Genomic DNA, 20,232 nt, shown 5'->3' on the forward strand with positions numbered 1-20,232 from the left:
GATACATAATATACATTGTTAATTATTATAAAGTTTAAAGTAAGTGAAGCTATGTTGTTGACGAATTGTATGTAATTCCAGCGAGAGGAAGAAGAAGGCGGGCGGCGCCGGGCTGGGCACGCTGCGCCGGCGCATCGCCGCCGCCACGCGCCGCACGCGCGACTCGCGTCCTGACAGAGGTAGCGCATACGCATACTGTGTACAATATAGTCACGCCTACATCCCCTGCGGGGTAGGCAGGGCCAACTGTCTTGAATAAACTGAAAGGCCACGTTAGCTGTTTGGATTAATGATAGAATTGAGATTGAAATAGTGACAGGTTGCTAGCCCATCGCCTAAAAAAGAATCCCAAGTTTGTAAGCCTATCCCTTAGTCACCTTTTACGACATCCATGGGAAACAGATGGAGTGGTCCTATTCTTTTTTAAATTGGTGCCGGGAACCACACGGCACCTGTGTTAAATGTATTTTAACTTTAGACTTATTAACTTGAGATTCTCGTTTTAGCCGACGACGTGCTAGCACCTGTCACTATTTGAATTCTATTCTACAATCAATGATTCATAATGTGAAAACATTAATCAGGGACCCAGCTAGTTATGATATGATATATATAGTATAATGAAGATCTGGAATAGGCCGTGTGGTTCCCGGCACGAATACATAAAAGAATAGGACCACTCTATCTTTTTCCCATGGATGTCGTAAAAGGCGACTAAGGGGTAGGCTTACAAACTTTGGATTATTTTTTTGGGCGATGGGCTAGCAACCTCACTATTTGAATCTCAATTCTATCATAAAGCCAGACAGCTGAACGTGGCCATTCAGTCTTGAAGCAAGACTGTCGTCTCTGTCTACCCCGCAACGGATATAGACGTGATTGTATGCATGTATGCAAGAACTGGAATCGAACTCCCCCCCTCTCGCCCCACAGGCTGCGAGCACGCCCGCTTCATCCGCTCCGTGGTGTCGTCGTGGCGGCTGGCGGAGGTGTTCCTGCTGTGCGAGGAGCTGGAGGCGGGCGCGGCGCTGCGCGACCTGGGCACGCAGGCCGAGCTGGCGCGCCGCCCCGCCGCCCATCTGGCGCGTGACCTGCACCGCGCGCTGCGCAGGAGGTCGCTGAATGGATAAGTTTTCATTCGTTCATTCGTTCGTTCGTTTGTGCGTTCATTTGTTCGTTCGTTCGTTCATTTGTTCGGTCGTTCATTCGTTCAATTGCTCATTCATTCGTTCGTTCACTTGTTCGTTTGTGCGTTCATTCGTACATTCGTTTGTTTATTCATACTTTCATACATTCATGCGGCTCACGGCACGTGTAGGAAAAAAGAATAGGACCGCTCAATCTCATGTAAACATGGGTGTCGTGAAAAGCGACTAAGAGATAGGCTTATAAAATTGAAATTCAATCATATTAAAATTTTAATTTTTTTCCCAAAAGGCAAGAACAAAAAACTAGCTACATTACAAGTCTTTTTGACAGAACGAAGTTTGTCAGGTCCGCTAGTAAATAAATAATATATACATACATACATAAAATCACGCCTCTTTCCCGGAGGGGTAGGCAGAGACTACATCTATCCACTTGCCACGATCTCTGCATACTTCCTTCGCTTCATCCACATTCATAACTCTCTTCATGCAAACTCGGCGGTTTCGGGCACTCTCGACCTGACCCTTTACCAGGACGTCCTTAATTTGATCAAGACACGATCGTCTAGGTCTTCCCACTCCGACCTTTCCCTCCACACTCTCCATGTATATCTGCTTAGTCAACCTGTTTTCATTCATCCTCTCCACATGACCTCTTGTTTTAAGTTCATTATGAATATTGTGTAATAAATAAATAAATAATAATAATATAAATGAATTTCCAGATGGTGGTGCGATGTGGAGCTGGTGGGCGCCGGCTACTCGCTGCCGGCGCACAGAGCAGTGCTGTGCGCGCGCTGCTCCTACTTCAGAGAGCTGCTGCAGCATTATCCCAGGTGTGGGAGACGTTGTTTGTTTGTTTGTGATGAATAACGTGCCGAAAGAATCCTACTACTATTATAAAGGCGAAAGTTTGTATGGATGTTTGTTACTCTTTCACGCAAAAACTACTGAACCGATTACCATGAAATTTGGTATGTAGGTAGCTGAAGACCCAGAATAACACATAGGCTACTTTTTATCCCAGAGTTCCCGCGGGATTGATAGGGTTTCCATGCGGACGAAGTCGCGGGCGGCCTCTAGTACGCTTATAAACTTGGGATTCATCTTTTAGGCGACGGGCTAGCAACCTGTCACTATTTGTATCTCAATGAGTCTATCTTAAGCTGAATGTGGCCGTGTCAGTCTTTTCAAGACCGTTCGCTCTGTCTACCCCGCAAGGGATATAGACGTGACTATATATATATATATATATATGTATGCATGTAACAATAGTATGAAGTAGTAGGAAGTGTGCAGAGATCGTGGCAAGTGGAAAGAGGTAGTCTCCGCCTACCCCTCCGGGGAAGAGGTGTGATTTTATGTGTGTAATGTGGTTACCGGCACCGATAGTGTCGGCGCCCGCCGAATCAAACCTCGTGGCCGTATGAGCGGGGTACATACATACATACATTTATGAGAGATCTGCTGCAGCATTATCCCAGGTGTGGGAGACTTTGTTGTTTGTTAGTGAGGAATGTGTGCCGTGTGGTTACCGGCACAAATAGTGTCGACGCCCGCCGAATCAAACCTCGTGGCCGTATGAGCGGGGTACATGCATACATACATTTATGAGAGACTAGAGGCCGCCCGCGACTTCGTCCGCATGGAAACCCTATCAATCCCGCGGGAACTCTGGGATAAAAAGTAGCCTATGTGTTATTCTGGGTCTTCAGCTACCTACATACCAAATTTCATTGTAATCGGTTTAGTAGTTTTTGCGTGAAAGAGTAACAAACATCCATACATCCATACAAACTTTCGCCTTTATAATAGTAGTAGGATCTGCTACAGCATTATCCCAGGTGTGTTCAGGGACATTTTGCTTCAAATTCAAAAATTCAAATTTCAAAATTTTTATTCGTTATTATAGGATACTATATATCGCTTAATAATTGTCAAAACGTATGGTTTAACAACATTGGTTGACGTCAAATGAATTACTTAAAAATTAAGTTTACTGCCGCTTCCAAGGCGTCAGTGCAGAAGAAGCGGTAACAAACTGCACTGCAGCATTTTCTTCAACAACGTCAACTTCACAATATTAATTATACTTAGAATAGAATAGATTCACTATATACATATATTCACTTCACTATATATATGTGTCGCAGGAAAATGAAGTAACCAGAGATTTCGAGAAATCCCTAGGGAATACAAAGAAAATATGAAAGTTTTAGTCGCGTTTCACATTCTTCGAACCACAGTAATCTATACTAATATTATAAAGCTGAAGAGTTTGTTTGTTTGTTTGATTGTTCGTTTGTTTGAACGCACTAATCTCAGAAACTACTGGTTCGAATTGAATAATTATTTTTGTGTTGAATAGACCATTCATCGAGGAAGACTTTAGGCTATATAACATCACGCTGCAACTATAAGGAGCGAGGAAATAATGGAGAATGTGAAAAAAAAACGGGGAAAATTATTCGTCCTTGAGGGCTTCAATGATGCCCAAAATAACTATTCCACGCGGACGAAGTCGCGGGCACAGCTAGTAGGCTTATAAAATTGGGATTTTATTTTGGGCGACGATTTTGAGACATGTCCTGACGTGATTATATTTATACATACATACATTTGGTCACGTCTATATCCCTTGCGGGGTAGACAGAGCCAACAGTCTTGAAAAGACTGAATGGCTACGTTCAGCTATTTACATGTATGTATGTATATATGTACCTACGTATCTTGTTCCCAGAACGATGTACCGCGTGCCGCTAGAGGGCGCCGCTTCGAATCTCAACCGCCACGAGATGGAGGCGGTCATAGCGGCCATCTACTGCGGGGAGGCCGCGCAGAGTTGCTGCGGTACTGTGATACAGATAGACATACACACACACACACACACAGACATAGTACTGCGACACCCTGTTTTTTTTTTTAATTTATTTCACAATATGTGTATATATATATATGTAGTACCCGAAACCGCCGAGCTTGTATGAAGAGAGTTATGAATGTGGACGAAGCGAAGGAAGTATGCGGAGATCGTGGCAGGTGGAAAGAGGTAGTCTCTGCCTACCCCTCCGGGAAAGAGGCGTGATTTTATGTATGTATGTATGTATGTATATATATATAAAAATTAAATATATCTAGTACATATATAAGAACACTGATAAAAACCACAGAGGTTTGTCCACAGTGTTAACATCAACGTCAGTATAAAATATTTTGTTTTAATCACATTATAGTTAAGTATCTGGTTGGTACCTGACCGAGCTTAGCTCGGTCTACCAGAGATGGCGCTGATATATGTAGTTTCTTAAAACGCGGTTTTTGAAATGTTTATACATCTTGGGAACCGAGCTTTTCTCGAACCTAGGACCGTGATAAATCGATTCCTTGAGCCGAAAAGCCCCTTATCTGTAACTTTCATGAAAATCGTTGGAGCCGTTTCCGAGATCCTGATTATATATATACAAGAATTGCTCGCTTAAATATATTAGATTAAAAGACCTAAGAGCTAATTAGAAGTAGTTATACGTACACGCGCACGCTTCGACTGTCACCCACAGAGTTGCTGCGGTACTGTGATACAGATAGACACACAGACAAAAAAGAATGGGACCACTCTATCTTCTTCCCGTGGATGTGGGATGATTAATTAATCAAAACCATGTGAAAATTGTGCCGTGTGGTTCTCGGCACCAATAAGAAACAAGAATAGGACTTCTCTACACTCCTTCTCTTTCCCATGGATGTCGTAAAAGGCGACTATGGGATAGGCTTATTAACTTGGGATTCCTCTTTTAGGTGATGGGCTAGCAACCTGTCACTATTTGAATCTCAATTCTATCATTAAGCCAAGCAGCTGAATGTTGCCTTTCAGTCTTTTTGAGACTGTTGGCTCTGTTTGACCCGCAAGGGATATAGACGTGATTATATGTATGTATTTTATCATTAAGCCAAACAGCTGAACGTGGCCTTTCAGTCTTTTTGAGACTGTTGGCTCTGTTTGACCCGCAAGGGTTTTAGAGACGTGATTATATGTATGTATGTAAATGTAACATCGAACTCTAAACAAGGTGGGAAGGACAATTTGTTACAAAATTTATTCCCCAACATTCATTAAGGGGTCCATGCAACAGGAAGTACGCATACATAAGAGTTACTCAGAATAATGTCATCACATCCTCACCACTCTGGAGAGGAGCCCGGGGTGCGCCTTCGACCATGGACCCTGGATTGGGTGAGTCAGGTTTTCACACGTAGCGACTCCCGTCCGACCTCCGCGACCCTTGCAGGGGAACCTGACCCGTGTTGGAGCGATCATGGTTACACATCCAGTTGCCTGAATGTGCAGGTTTACACGCGATGTTTTCTCTCACCGTGAGAGATGTTCACGTGATTGTATGTATGTCCGATACTTTTTCATGGGAACATACATACATATGGTCACGTCTATATCCCTTGCGGGGTAGACAGAGCCAACAGTCTTGAAAAGACGAATGGCCACGTTCAGCTATTTGGCTTAATGATAGAATTGAGATTCAAATAGAGACGGGTTGCTAGCCCATCGCTTAAAAAAGAATCCCAAGTTTGTAAGCCTATCCCTTAGTCGCCCTTTACGACATCCATGGGAAATAGTAGCGAGTGGTCCTATACTTTTTGGTATTGGTGCCGGGAACCACACGGCACAAGGGAACTTATAATCATCATGTAATGTCATGACGTCGGTACATATTCGTAATTTTCGATATTTTTTTTATTTTTTACAGAACACGAGCGAGTGGATGATGACTTGGACATCATCAATGTGGAAGGGAACAATTGTGAGTTCATGTCAAAGTAATTTTTATATCACCATTCTGTATGGGCTTATAAAACTTGTAGCGTAAGCGATGATGATTCGTGCTCGACCGCCACCAAAGGGAAGACCTTCCTATAGGCTGGTGTGACGCCTGGGGAACCGCACGACACACGATGTCGTGTCGGAGGTTGTATTGGTATACGCTCCATCCATCCATCCATCATCATAATCACGTCTATATCTCTTGTTGGGTAGACAGAGCCAGCAATCTTGAAAAGCTGATAGGTCACGTTCAGCTGTATACCCATCCATCCAATCCGTGAAATCTTCGCTTGCGCGATTCAGACTCTTCGCTGTTATTGGCTGATAGCGTCGAGCGATTGGCTGTTGTTACTCGTGGCGTAGAGATGGCGCCACACACTCTTCATAATAGACCAATAGCGTATTGGACCAAATGCGTTCGGACATTATTTTTAACATTTGACTTTTATCAGAGGTACAATTTAAACCCAAAAATTTATTTTTTCATGAATTGTCAATGTTTGAAAATCTGAAGAATTTTCGACTTCTTGTCTTGATATTTTTGAAAAACATTTAATTGTAGCCCGCCACGAACGGGTTAGAAAGAGTTTTAAATTAATATATCACTGTGAAAAACCCAGTGTATCTAATAAACAATATGACGTTCTGACGACACGCGGTCACAGACTGACACACAAAACTTGTGTTTGTTAAAAGTTGAACTGCGTTATCGACATAATACGCCTATGCACTCCCCTGGTTACAATACGACATAATATTATGGGGGAAACAGTGTCGATGCGCCTGACCTATTTAGTTACATCTATATGCCTTGCGGGGTAGACAGAGCTGACAGTCTTGAAAATACTGAAAGGACACGTTCAGCTGTTTGGCTTAATGATGGAATTGAGATTCAAATAGAGACAGGTTGCTAACACATCGACTGAAAGAAGTATTCTAAGTTAATAAGCCAATCCTTTAGTCGCCTTCTACGACATCCATGGGAAAGAGAAGGAGTGGTCCTATTCTTTTTTTTTATTGGTGCCATTAACCCCACATTAGGCTTATTAATTTGAGATTTTTCTTTTAGCCGATGCGCTAGCAATCTGTCACTATTTGAATCTCAATTCTATCATCAAGCTAGATAACAGCTGAACGTGACCTATCAGTTTTTTCGAGACTGTCTTCTCCGTCTACCCCGCAAGGTGTATACACGTGATTATATGTATGTACTAGCTGTACCCGCGATTCCGTCCGCGTGGAATAGTTATTTTGGGCATCATTGAAGACCACAAGGATAAACAATATTCCCCGTTCTTTTCACATTAACCATTATTTATTCGCTCCTAACAGTTGCAGCGTGATGTCAAACAGCCTCAATTTGAACCAGTAGTTCCTGAAATTAGCGCGTTCAAACAAACAAACTATTCAGCTTTATAATATTAGTATGTATGTATGTATGTATCGTTCCAGGTCGCCGCAACAACACGTGCGCATGCGCCGCCTCCCGGGTGGACGCGGCCGCCCTCAGGCGGCTGGGCTCTCAGCTCGGCTTCACGCCGGACACGCTGCACAGAGACATGAGATACTTGCTGGATAGCGGTGAGATTACATACATACATGACGGCCTCTGTGGCGCAGCGGTAGTGCGCTTGTCTGTGACACCGGAGGTCCCGGGTTCGACATCTCGGCCAGGGCGTGATGAGAAAAGAACTTTCTCTGATTGAGCCTGGGTCTTGGATGTTTATCTATATAAGTATTTATTATAAAATATAATACAACAATAAAACGTAACAATAGTCTCGAACTTACTTCGAGGCTAACTCAATCAGTGTAATTTGTCCCGTATATATTTATTTATTTATACATATGATCTGATCATGTCTATATCTGACTGATAGGCCACGCTCAGCTGTTTGGCTTAGTGATACATACATACGTACATATGGTCACGTCTATACCCCTTGCGGGGTAGACAGAGCCGACAGCCTTCAAATGACTGATACGGCCACGTTCAGCTGTTTGGCTTTGTGATAGAATTGAGATTCGAATAGTGACAGGTTGTTAGCACATCAGCTAAAAAAGGAATCCCAAGTTTGTAAGCGTATATCCCTTAGTCGCCTTTTACGACATCCGTGGGAAAGAGATGGAGTGGTCCTTTTAATTTTTTTTTATTGGTGCCGGGAACCACACGTCAGAATGTGTTTGTATGTATGTATGTATCTTATATATAAAAATCTCGTGTCACAATGTTTGTCTCCGTACTCCTCCGAAACGGCTTTACCGATTTTAACCAAATTTCGCATGCATATTCAGTAGGTCTGAGAATCGGCTAACATCTATTTTTCATACCTCGTATTGATAAGGGTTGTCCACACTTGACATTTTTTTTTACCTAGAAATTACTTAAAAATTATTTATATGGCAAAACAACGTTTGCCGGGACAGCTAGTGTAGGTATGTATAATATTTATATTTCCAGGTTCAATGTCGGACGCGAGGCTGGTGTTCAGCGTGGAGGGCGGCAGCGGGCCGCAGTACGGCTTCCGGGCTGCGCACGAGCAGCCCTGCCACCGGCTCGTGCTCGCCGCCCGCTCGCGGTTCTTCAGGTGACAGACAGACAGACACACACACAGACAGACACACACACAGACAGACACGTACATCTATACTAGCGCACGAGCAGCCCTGCCACCGGCTCGTGCTCGCCGCCCGCTCGCGGTTCTTCAGGTGACAGACAGACAGACACACACACAGACAGACACACACACAGACAGACACGTACATCTATACTAGCGCACGAGCAGCCCTGCCACCGGCTCGTGTTCTTCAGGTTACAGACAGACAGACACACACACAGACAGACACACACACAGACAGACACGTACATCTATACTAGCGCACGAGCAGCCCTGCCACCGGCTCGTGTTCTTCAGGTTACAGACAGACAGACACACACACAGACAGACACACACACAGACAGACACACACACAGACAGACACACACACAGACAGACACGTACATCTATACTAGCGCACGAGCAGCCCCGCCGCCGGCTCGTGTTCTTCAGGTTACAGACAGACAGACACACACACAGACAGACACGTACATCTATACTAGCGCACGAGCAGCCCCGCCGCCCGCTCGTGTTCTTCAGGTTACAGACAGACAGACACACACACAGACAGACACGTACATCTATACTAGCGCACGAGCAGCCCCGCCGCCGGCTCGTGTTCTTCAGGTTACAGACAGACAGACACACACACAGACAGACACGTACATCTATACTAGCGCACGAGCAGCCCCGCCGCCGGCTCGTGTTCTTCAGGTTACAGACAGACAGACACACACACAGACAGACACGTACATCTATACTAGCGCACGAGCAGCCCCGCCGCCCGCTCGCGGTTCTTCAGGTTACAGACAGACAGACACACACACAGACAGACACGTACATCTATACTAGCGCACGAGCAGCCCTGCCGCCGCTCTTCATGCAAGCTCGGCGGTTTCGGGTACTCTCGACCTGACCCTTTGCCAGGACGTTCTTAATTCACCTCACACACCACAGACAGACACGCACACAGACGTTAATTCATTTAGTCGTTTTCCTCCCGGTTTTAGTCCCGGTCGCATCCTCACCGCTCTGGAGAGGAGCCCGGGGTGCGCCTTTGACCATGGACCCTGGATTTGGTGAGTCAAGTTTTAACACGAAGTGACGGCTATGTAACCTTCGCAACCTTTGCAGGGGAATCTAACTCATATTATATCATATGGTTACACATCCAGTTGCCTGAATGTGCAAGTTTGCATACGATGTTTCACCTCACTGGTTAGTGTATAAACTAATGTACATTACTATGAAAATAGTCATCGGTATATGACCTCGATTGGATTCGAACTTGTGCCTTTCTGCGCATCGCGCGATAAATGGTCTATTCAACGCAAAAAGAATTTTTCAATTCGGACAAGTAGTTAGTTCCTGAGATTAAAAAAACCCAAAAATCCTTAGATTAGCTTTTTCAATCAAACAAACTCTTCAGCTGTATAATATATATATTGACAATGATATTTGCCCCGACAGGAGCGTGATGTCGCGGCGGGGCGGCGCGGCGGGCGGGGCGGCGAGCGGGGCGGCGAGCGGCGCGTGCGGCGTGCGCGTGGACGAGGCCGTGCTGCCGCGCCGGTTCGCGCGCGCGCTGCTGCACGCCGCCTACACCGACCAGGTTCGTTTTCTAGGAAAAGAATACCTCGTTTGACTCCCGAGACGTTCTTTTAAAGAAATACTCTTTTTAATAGAAATTAATTGTGCTTTGTTCACAGGTGGATCTCAGTTTAGTTGGTAGGAACTCCTCGTCTCCATCTTCTACCACCAGCTCGGGGAGCGGCACAACGGTATGTTATACTTTCTTCTGCATTTCTAAAAGTTCATGACTATCTGGCTCGAAGGACCAAAATATCTATTTAAGGCAGTAAATTTCTGACTTAATGGACTAATACTAGTTCGGCTTGTAGGATTAAAATAAGAAATCGAATCGAGAACTAATGAGAATCCGGCTCGAAGGACCAAAATTATATTTAAAGCTTATAGGAGTAAAATTCTGGCTTAAAGGATTAATGCTAGTTCGGCTTGTAGGGTTTAAATAACAAATAGAATCAAGGACTAATAAGGATCCGGCTCGAAGGACCAAAATATCTTTATAAAGTATAATAGTATGATTATTTTTTAGGCGATGAGCTAGCAACCTGTCACTATTTTAATCTCAATTCTATCATAATGCCAAACAGTTGAATGAGGCCTATCAGTCTTAACAAGACTGATGGCTCTGTCTACCCCGCAAGGGATATAGATGGGATTATATGTATGTTTGTTCTCCGATTAGTAGTTTTACAAATCCAATATGGCCGCGGTCACAATTTGGCTGACTATAATTTATTTCATTTTTCTCAGCCATGGTCGTCGGTAACCCGGGGTCGGGCGACGGGCAGCGCCATGTTGGAAGACGCGTTCCAGCTTTACGAGATTGCTAGGTGAGTATTATATTATCTATCCGGCTCGTCGGACCAAAATGACCATCCGGCCCGAAGGACCAAAATTTAAAATTTGCCTCGAAAAATGGTCTATTCAAAACAAAAAAAAATCAATTCGAACCAGTAGTACCAGAGATTAGCGCGTTCAAACAAACACACTCTCCAGCTTTATGTCGCCATCTTAATTAATCAAAACCATGTGAAATTTAATTGACTGACCGACCGGCAGGTTCGTGGAGATGCCGATAGTGGTCCAAGGTTGCGAGGACGCCATCGTCGAAGCCCTGTGCCCAGAGACCCTGCCCTCCATTCTGCGGTGGTCGTCTCAGGGCCACGCCAGCCAGTGGGTGCACCGGTGAGTCGTTTTACACACACACACACACACACACTCATACTTATATGTAGTCTAGTCAAGTCTATATCCCTTGCGGGTGTAGACAGAGCCAATAGTCCCGAAAAGACTGAATGGCCACATTCAGCTGCTCGGCTTAATGATGGAATTGAGATCCAAATAGTGACAGGTTGCTAGCCCATTGCCTAAAAAAAAGAATCACAAGTTTATAAGCCTATCCCTTAGTCGCCTTTTACGACATCCGTGGAAAAGAGATGGAGTGGTCCTACTCTTTTTTTATATTGATGCCGGGCACCACACGGCATTTATTTTGACGATATATTTGTATTGAAATCATTAGTTTTATTTATGTTTTTTTTTTTTAATGTAGACAATGTGCATTCGTCCACGATTTAGATTTAAGAGATCTATATTTTGCCGGCCTCTGTAGCGCAGCGGTAGTATGCTTGTCTGTGACACCGGAGGTCCCGGGTAAGAATCCCGGCCAGGGCGTGATGAGAAAAGAACTTTTTCTGATCGGCCTGAGACTTGGATGTTTATCTATATAAGTGTTTATTATAAAATATAGTATCGTTGAGTTGGTATCTCTCTCCACAAATCTCGAACTAACTTTGACGCTAACTCGATCTGTGTAATTTGTCCCGTATATATTTATTTATTATAAGACCTTTTCCACTCCTGGCTTTAGTCCCGGTCGCATCCTCGACACTCTTTAGAGGAGCCCTGTGTATGACCCTTATCATCACGATGATGATTGAATTAAAAAAAATAAAAAATTATTCATTATTATAGGATACTATATATCGCTTAATAATTGTCAAAACGTATGGTTTAACAACATTGGTTGACGTCAAATAAAATACTTAAAAACTTAAGTTTACTGCCGCTTCCAAGGCCTCAGTGCAGAAGGAGCGGTAACAAACTGCACTGCAGCATTTTCTTCAACAACGTCAACTTCACAATATCAATTAACTAATTAAACTTAGAATGAATTCAATATTCAAAATTCATTTATTCCTTTTAACAAGTGCAGTACAAGTGGGTAGCAGGGTCTCACCATTTAAGTTAATCAAGTCATTTAAGTAATTATAAAACTGATGTTCCACTTTCAGACAAGCGATGCGCTACCTCCGCGATGAGTTCGTGACCATAATGTCGCACTCGGCGTCGTCCCGGCTGCCGGTGGCGGCGGTGAGCGAGGCGCTGTCCTCCCCGTTCCTGCAGGCGGCCGAGCCGCAGGCTGCGCGTGCGCTGCTGCGCTGGGCAGAGAGGGCGGCGCAGCCCAACAGAGGTCACATACATACATACATACATAAAATCACGCCTCTTTCCCGTAGGGGTAGGCAGAGACTACCTCTTTCCACTTGCCACGATCTCTTAACAGAGATCGCATTCGTTGATATTCAAATTTAACATTTTTATTCATATTTACATACATATAATCAAGTCTATATCCCTTGCGGGGTAGCCAACAGTCTTGAAAAGACTGACAGGCCACGTTCAGCTATTTGGCTTTAAGATAGAATTGAGATTCAAATAGTGACAGGTTGCTAGCCCGTCGCCTAAAAAAGAATGCCAAATTTGTAACCACCTACCACTTAGTCCCTTTTACGACATCCATGGGTGAGAGATGGAGTGATCCTACTCTTTTTTTATTGGTGCCGGGAACCACACGGCACACTACAAAAATAAGACACACACATTCATTAACTTACTGATTAACTCATTTATTTTTATATCTCAATTCTATCACTGAGCCAAACAGCTGAGCGTGGCCATACAGTCTTTTCAAGACTGTCGTCTCTGTCTACCCCATAAGGGATACAGACGTGACCATATGTATGTATGTGAGTGATAGGAAATGAGATAATCTGTGACGCAATGGCGGTTGACTTGTCACACTGTTGGCGAGATTGTGTGCGTGAGGCGTGTATATATATACCATATGACGGCCTCTGTGGCGCAGCGGTAGTACGCTTGTCTGTGACACGGGAGGTACCGGGTTCGAATCCCGGCCAGGGCGTGATGAGAAAAGAACTTTTTCTGATTGGCCCGGGTCTTGGATGTTTATCTATATAAGTATTTATTATTATAAGATAATTATAGTATCGTCGAGTTAGTATCTCGTAACACAAGTCTCGCACTTACTTCGAGGCTAACTCAATCAGTGTTATTTGTCCCGTATATATTTATTTACTAGCGGACCCGACAGACTTCGTTCTGTCAAAAAGATTTGTAATATGACGGTTTTTTGTTCCTATCTATTAGACCTACATTGCTTAGACAACAGTGAACTTTATACATTAGCAATAAAGCTCAAATTGACTGTACGCATTAGTTAGAAAACGTTTGTATGGGATTAAGAAAAGGACTGTTTTTAAGGTTTTTCAGGCAATTATTTGGTATTTTTTCGCCGTATAAACCATCCTTGAGCTTCGACGAATATTAAAAAAAAAGAATTGTCCAAATTGGTCTAGGCGTTCTTGAGTTAAGGGAAAGGAATAGTTGCGTGATAAGGGAATGTTGTGATGTGAAAGAAGATGTAGTTACAGGAATAGAAAAGGGTATGTTAAGATGGTTCGGTCATGTGGAGAGGATGAATGAAAGCAGGTTGACTAAGCAGATATACAAGGAGAGTGTGGAGGGAAAGGTCGGGGTGGGAAGACCTAGACGAACGTATCTTGATCAAATTAAGGACGTCCTGGTGAAGGGTCAGGTCAAAAGTGCCCGAAACCGCCGAGCTTGCATGAAGAGAGTTATGAATGTGGATGAAGCAAAGGAAGTATGCAGGGATCGTGGCAAGTGGAAAGAGGTAGTCTCTGCCCACCCCTCCGGGAAAGAGGCGTGAGTTTATGTATGTATGTATGTTCTTGAGTTATGCGCTTACCAACACATTTAGCGATTCATTTTTATATTATAGATTATTTATTATCATAACAGAACCGAACGTGGTATGGCACACTGGACACCGCGGACGCCGTCGGGAAGTGAGCTCGGCGGCGCTCAGGGACGCCCTGGCGCCGCTCATACCGCTGCTGAGGATGGAGCACATACCGGCGCAGCACGAGATCAGGACTCAGGTGAGAATGAATATGGCAAAATGACAAATATTAGCAAAATGACATATAGTAGCAAAATGACAAAATGTAGCAAAATGACAAGTAGATGTGCAAAATGACAAATAGTAGCAAAATGACAAATATTAGCAAAACGACAAATAGTAGCAAAATTACAAATATTAGCAAAATGACAAATACTTGCAAAATTATAAATATTAGCAAAATTACAAAAAGCTTAGCTAAATTACAAATATTACTAAAATGACAAACGCGATTTCTACATAAACAGTAATAAGTAAATCACTCAAATAACGAATAATCATAACGAAGTGAGCTCGGCGGCGCTCAGGGACGCCCTGGCGCCGCTCATACCGCTGCTGAGGATGGAGCACATACCGGCGCAGCACGAGATCAGGACTCAGGTGAGACTGAATACCTATGGCAAGTGATAAATAGTAGCAAAATGACAAGTAGATGTGCAAAATGACAAATAGTAGCAAAATGACAAATAGTTTAGCAAAATGACAAATATTAGCAAAATGACAAATATTAGCAAAATGACAAATAGTTTAGCAAAATGACAAATAGTTTAGCAAAATGACAAATATTAGCAAAATGACATACATATAGTAGCAAAATGACAAATAAGTTAGCAAAATGACAAATAAGTTAGTAAAATGACAAATAAGTTAGCAAAATGACAAACTGTCGCCTTTCGATATTGCAACGATTTCTACACTGTACTACATTTCAAGACTGATGGCTCTGTCTACCTCGCAAGGGATATACACATGATTATATGTATGCACGTATGTCATAATTTTATTCAGCAAAAAAGACCTTAGCAGGCACTTTTTCACGTGCGTAGCGGTAGTACGCTTGTCTCTGACACCGGAGGTCCCGGGTTCGAATCCCGGCCAGGGCGTGATGAGAAAAGAACTTTTTCTGATTGGCCTGGGTCTTGGATGTTCATCTATATAAGTATTTATTATAAAATATAGTATCGTTGAGTTGGTATCTCGTGACACAAGTCTCGAACTTACTTCGAGGCTGACTCAATCAGTGTAATTTGTCCCGTATATATATATATATATATATAAGGGATAGGCTTACAAACTTGGGATTCTTCTTTTAGACGATGCGCTAGCAACCTGTCACTATTTGAATCTCAATTCTATCGTTAAGCCAAACAGCTGAACGTGGCCATTCAGTCTTTTCAAGACTGTTGTCTCTGTCTACCCCGCAAAGGATATAGACGTGACCATATGTATGTATGTATATTGTTCGTGTTGCCAGCTCGCCCGGCGCGGCGTGGCCCCGCCGCCGGCGGAGCCCTGCGGCGCGGCGTGGGCGTGGCGCGCCCGGGGCTCCCTGCGCCCGCCGCGCTGTTTCATGCCTTACCTGGACGAGTTAAGGGTGAGATCACTGTGTTTTGAGATCCTACTACTATTATAAAGGCGAAAGTTTGTATGGATGTTTGTTACTCTTTCACGCAAAAACTACTGAACCGATTACCATGAAATTTGGTATGTAGGTAGCTGAAGACCCAGAATAACACATAGGCTACTTTTTATCCCAGAGTTCCCGATGACGGTGAAGTTAGCATAACAACTTTCAGCATATCAAAATTTTATGAGAGTTCTATTCGCATCCACAATAGTTCTATAGTTCCTGGTGGTTTTTAGAAAAAGTTCTAGTAAAATGAATTTTTAAAAAATTTTTGAAAAAATGATATGCCAACTTCCGGTAGCATATCATTTCGGACCAATTGCAATTTTTTTGGTTGTTAATTATTCATTAGGATCACTTTTATAGTTCTAGGTACTTCTAACAAAAAGTTCTGGCTTATTTGCTTCGGAAAAAAATAATAATGGGAACATGTACCTAGACGACATGATTTCACAAAATTGAATAATATATTTATTTAACTGTTACAGAAGAAAAAAACTTTCTTGTTTTAAGTCTTGTACACCAAATCAAAATAAATATTGAAATAAAAAACTGTGTGAGAATAAAAACAAGCCCAAGACGGATGAAAGTTCAATTTAACGGTATTATATGAAATTCTTTCGAAAGAGTAAACATTTTATTCTAGCAAAATACAAACTGCAATAATACTGTAAAAGTGTAACTCATAAAAATCATAAATCATAACAAATAAAAACATTTTTTATTACAGAAACATCAATCTCTCACAATACTATCACCATATAAGTACTTTGATGAAATTACCGATGTTTGTAAAACATCTAGAAAAAAAATATTTTCTAAGTCTAGGCAATCAGAACTCTTCTGTTATACATAGAACAGGTATATACCTATACACAAACATCAAAATCTAGACCAGAACTCTAACAATACTATCAGCATATCAAGGATGAACATCAATACTTTGATGAAATTATCGATGTTATTAAAACATCTAGAAAAAAAATATTCTGTAAGCCCAGGCAATCAGAACTCTTCTGTTTTACATAGAACAGGTATATACCTATACAAAAACATCAAAACCTAGACCAGAACTCTTACAATACTATCAGCATATCAAGGGTGAACATCAATACTTTGATGAAATTATCGATGTTATTAAAATATCTCGAAAAAAAATACTTTGTAAGTCTAGGCAATCAGAACTCTTCTGTTTTACATAAAACAGGTATATACCTATACAAATACATCAAAACCTAGACCAGAACTCTTACAATACTATCAGCATATCAAGGGTGAACATCAATACTTTGATGAAATTATCGATGTTAATTCAACATCTAGAAAAAAAAAATATTTTGTAAGTCTAGGAAATCAGAACTCTTCTGTTTTACCTAGAACATCAACAGATCTATACAAAAACAGCAAAATCTGATCCAGAACTCTCATATTACTATCAGCATATCAAGGGTGAACATCAATACTTTGATGAAATCATCGATGTTATTAAAACTTCTAGAAAAAAAATATTCTGTAAGCCTAGGCAATCAGAACTCTTCTGTTTTACAAAGAACAGGTATATATCTATACACAAACATCAAAATCTAGACCAGAACTCTCAAAATACTATCAGCATATCATGGGTGAACATCAATACTTTGATGAAATTATCGATGTTATTAAAATATCTAGAAAAAAAATACTTTGTAAGTCTAGGCAATCAGAACTTTTCTGTTTTACATAGAACAAGAACATACCTATACAAAAACATCAAAATCTAGACCAGAACTCTAACAATACTATCAGTATACCAAGGGTGAACATCAATACTTTGATGAAATTATCGATGTTAATTCAACATCTAGAAAAAAAAATATTTTGTAAGTCTAGGAAATCAGAACTCTTCTGTTTTACCTAGAACATCAACAGATCTATACAAAAACAGCAAAATCTGATCCAGAACTCTCATATTACTATCAGCATATCAAGGGTGAACACCAATACTTTGATGACATTATCGATGTGATTAAAACATCTAGAAAAAAAATATTTTGTAAGTCTAGGCAATCAGAACTCTTCTGTTTTACCTAGAACATCAACAGATCTATACAAAAACATCAAAATCTAGACCAGAACTCTCATAAAACTATCAGCGTATCAAGGGTGAACATCAATACTTTGATGAAATTGTCGATGTTAATAAAACATCTAGAAAAAAAATATTTTGTACGTCTAGGCAATCAGAACTCTTCTGTTTTACATAGAACAAGAACATCCCTATACAAAAACATCAAAATTTAGACCAGAACTCTTACAATACTATCAGCATATCAAGGGTGAACATCAATACTTTGATGAAATTATCGATGTTTTTAAAATATCTAGAAAAAAAATACTTTGTAAGTCTAGGCAATCAGAACTCTTCTGTTTTACATAGAACAGGTATATACCTATACAAAAACATCAAAATCTAGACCAGAACTCTCATAAAACTATTAGCATATCAAGGGTGAACACTGAACATCAATACTTTAATGAAATTATCGATGTTATTAAAACATCTAGAAAAAAAATATTTTCTAATTCTAGGCAATCAGAACTCTTCTGTTTTACATAGAACAGGTATATATCTATACACAAACATCAAAATCTAGACCAGAACTCTTACAATACTATCAGCATATCAAGGGTGAACATCAATACTTTGATGAAATTATCGATGTTATTAAAACATCTAAAAAAAAAATATTCTGAAAACTTAGGCAAACAGAACTCTTCCGTTTTACATAGAACAAGAACAAACTTATACAAAAACATCAAAATCTAGACCAGAACTCTCATAAAACTATCAGCATATCAAGGGTGAAATTCAATACTTTAATGAAATTATCGATGTTATTAAAACATCTAGAAAAAAAATATTCTGTAAGCCAAGGCAATCAGAACTCTTCTGTTTTACAAAGAACAGGTATATACCTATACAAAAACATCAAAATCTAGACCAGAACTCTCATAATACTATCAGCATATCAAGGGTGAACATCAATACTTTGATGAAATTATCGATGTTATTAAAATATCTAGAAAAAAAATACTTTGTAAGTCTAGGCAATCAGAACTCTTCTGTTTTACATAGAACAGGTATATACCTATACAAAAACATCAAAATCTAGACCAGAACTTTCATAAAACTATCAGCATATCAAGGGTGAACATCAATACTTTAATGAAATTATCGATGTTATTAAAACATCTAGAAAAAAAATATTCTGTAAGTCAAGGCAATCAGAACTCTTCTGTTTTACATAGAACAGGAACAAACCTATACAAAAACATCAAAATCTAGACCAGAACTTTAACAATACTATCAGCATATCAAGGGTGAACATCAATACTTTGATGAAATTATCGATGTTATTAAAATATCTAGAAAAAAAAATACTTTGTAAGTCTAGGCAATCAGACCTCTTCTGTTTTACATAGAACAGGTATATACCTATACAAAAACATCAAAATCTAGACCAGAACTCTCATAAAACTATCAGCATATCAAGGGTGAACATCAATACTTTAATGAAATTATCGATGTTATTAAAACATCTAGAAAAAAAATATTTTCTAAGTCTAGGCAATCAGAACTCTTCTGTTTTACATAAAACAGGTATATACCTATACAAAAACATCAAAATCTAGACCAGAACTCTCATAATACTATCAGCATATCAAGGGTGAACATCAATACTTTGATGAAATTATCGATGTTATTAAAATATCTAGAAAAAAAATACTTTGTAAGTCTAGGCAATCAGAACTCTTCTGTTTTACATAGAACAGGTATATACCTATACAAAAACATCAAAAGCTAGACCAGAACTCTTACAATACTATCAGCATATCAAGGGTGAACATCAATACTTTAATGAAATTATCGATGTTATTAAAACATCTAGAAAAAAAATATTCTTTAAGTCTAGGCAATCAGAACTCTTCTGTTTAACAAAGAACAGGTATATACCTTTACAGAAACATCAAAATCTAGACCAGAACTCTCATAAAACTATCAGCATATCAAGGGTGAAATTCAATATATTAATGAAATTATCGATGTTATTAAAACATCTAGAAAAAAAATATTCTGTAAGCCAAGGCAATCAGAACTCTTCTGTTTTACAAAGAACAGGTATATACCTATACAAAAACATCAAAATCTAGACCAGAACTCTCATAATACTATCAGCATATCAAGGGTGAATATCAATACTTTGATGAAATTATCAATGTTATTAAAATATCTAGAAAAAAAATACTTTGTAAGTCTAGGCAATCAGAACTCTTCTGCTTTACATAGACCAGGTATATACCTATACAAAAACATCAAAATCTAGACCAGAACTTTC

The 20,232-nt window shown here is 40.6% G+C and overlaps 2 protein-coding genes across 2 annotated transcripts in view; both read left to right on the forward strand.

The window, feature by feature from the left end:
• The window catches only part of LOC106142729 (zinc finger protein ZPR1), a 247,391-nt gene that overhangs the window by 116,487 nt on the left and 110,672 nt on the right, over nt 1-20,232 (forward strand). The gene's annotated exons all lie outside the window — the stretch shown is intronic.
• Nucleotides 1-20,232, forward strand: part of LOC106139771 (BTB/POZ domain-containing protein 7) — a 55,755-nt gene that overhangs the window by 4,592 nt on the left and 30,931 nt on the right. The window contains exons 4-17 of the mRNA XM_060952212.1: nt 82-179; nt 934-1,114; nt 1,874-1,984; nt 3,889-3,998; nt 5,909-5,962; nt 7,435-7,563; nt 8,444-8,570; nt 10,050-10,191; nt 10,289-10,360; nt 10,917-10,996; nt 11,226-11,351; nt 12,461-12,639; nt 14,289-14,428; nt 15,704-15,823. Coding sequence (XP_060808195.1) covers nt 82-179; nt 934-1,114; nt 1,874-1,984; nt 3,889-3,998; nt 5,909-5,962; nt 7,435-7,563; nt 8,444-8,570; nt 10,050-10,191; nt 10,289-10,360; nt 10,917-10,996; nt 11,226-11,351; nt 12,461-12,639; nt 14,289-14,428; nt 15,704-15,823 — 1,669 coding nt within the window. The remainder of the gene's footprint in view (nt 1-81; nt 180-933; nt 1,115-1,873; nt 1,985-3,888; nt 3,999-5,908; nt 5,963-7,434; nt 7,564-8,443; nt 8,571-10,049; nt 10,192-10,288; nt 10,361-10,916; nt 10,997-11,225; nt 11,352-12,460; nt 12,640-14,288; nt 14,429-15,703; nt 15,824-20,232) is intronic.

This window comes from Amyelois transitella, chromosome 28, assembly GCF_032362555.1.
Source record: "Amyelois transitella isolate CPQ chromosome 28, ilAmyTran1.1, whole genome shotgun sequence".
NCBI lineage: Eukaryota > Metazoa > Arthropoda > Insecta > Lepidoptera > Pyralidae > Amyelois > Amyelois transitella.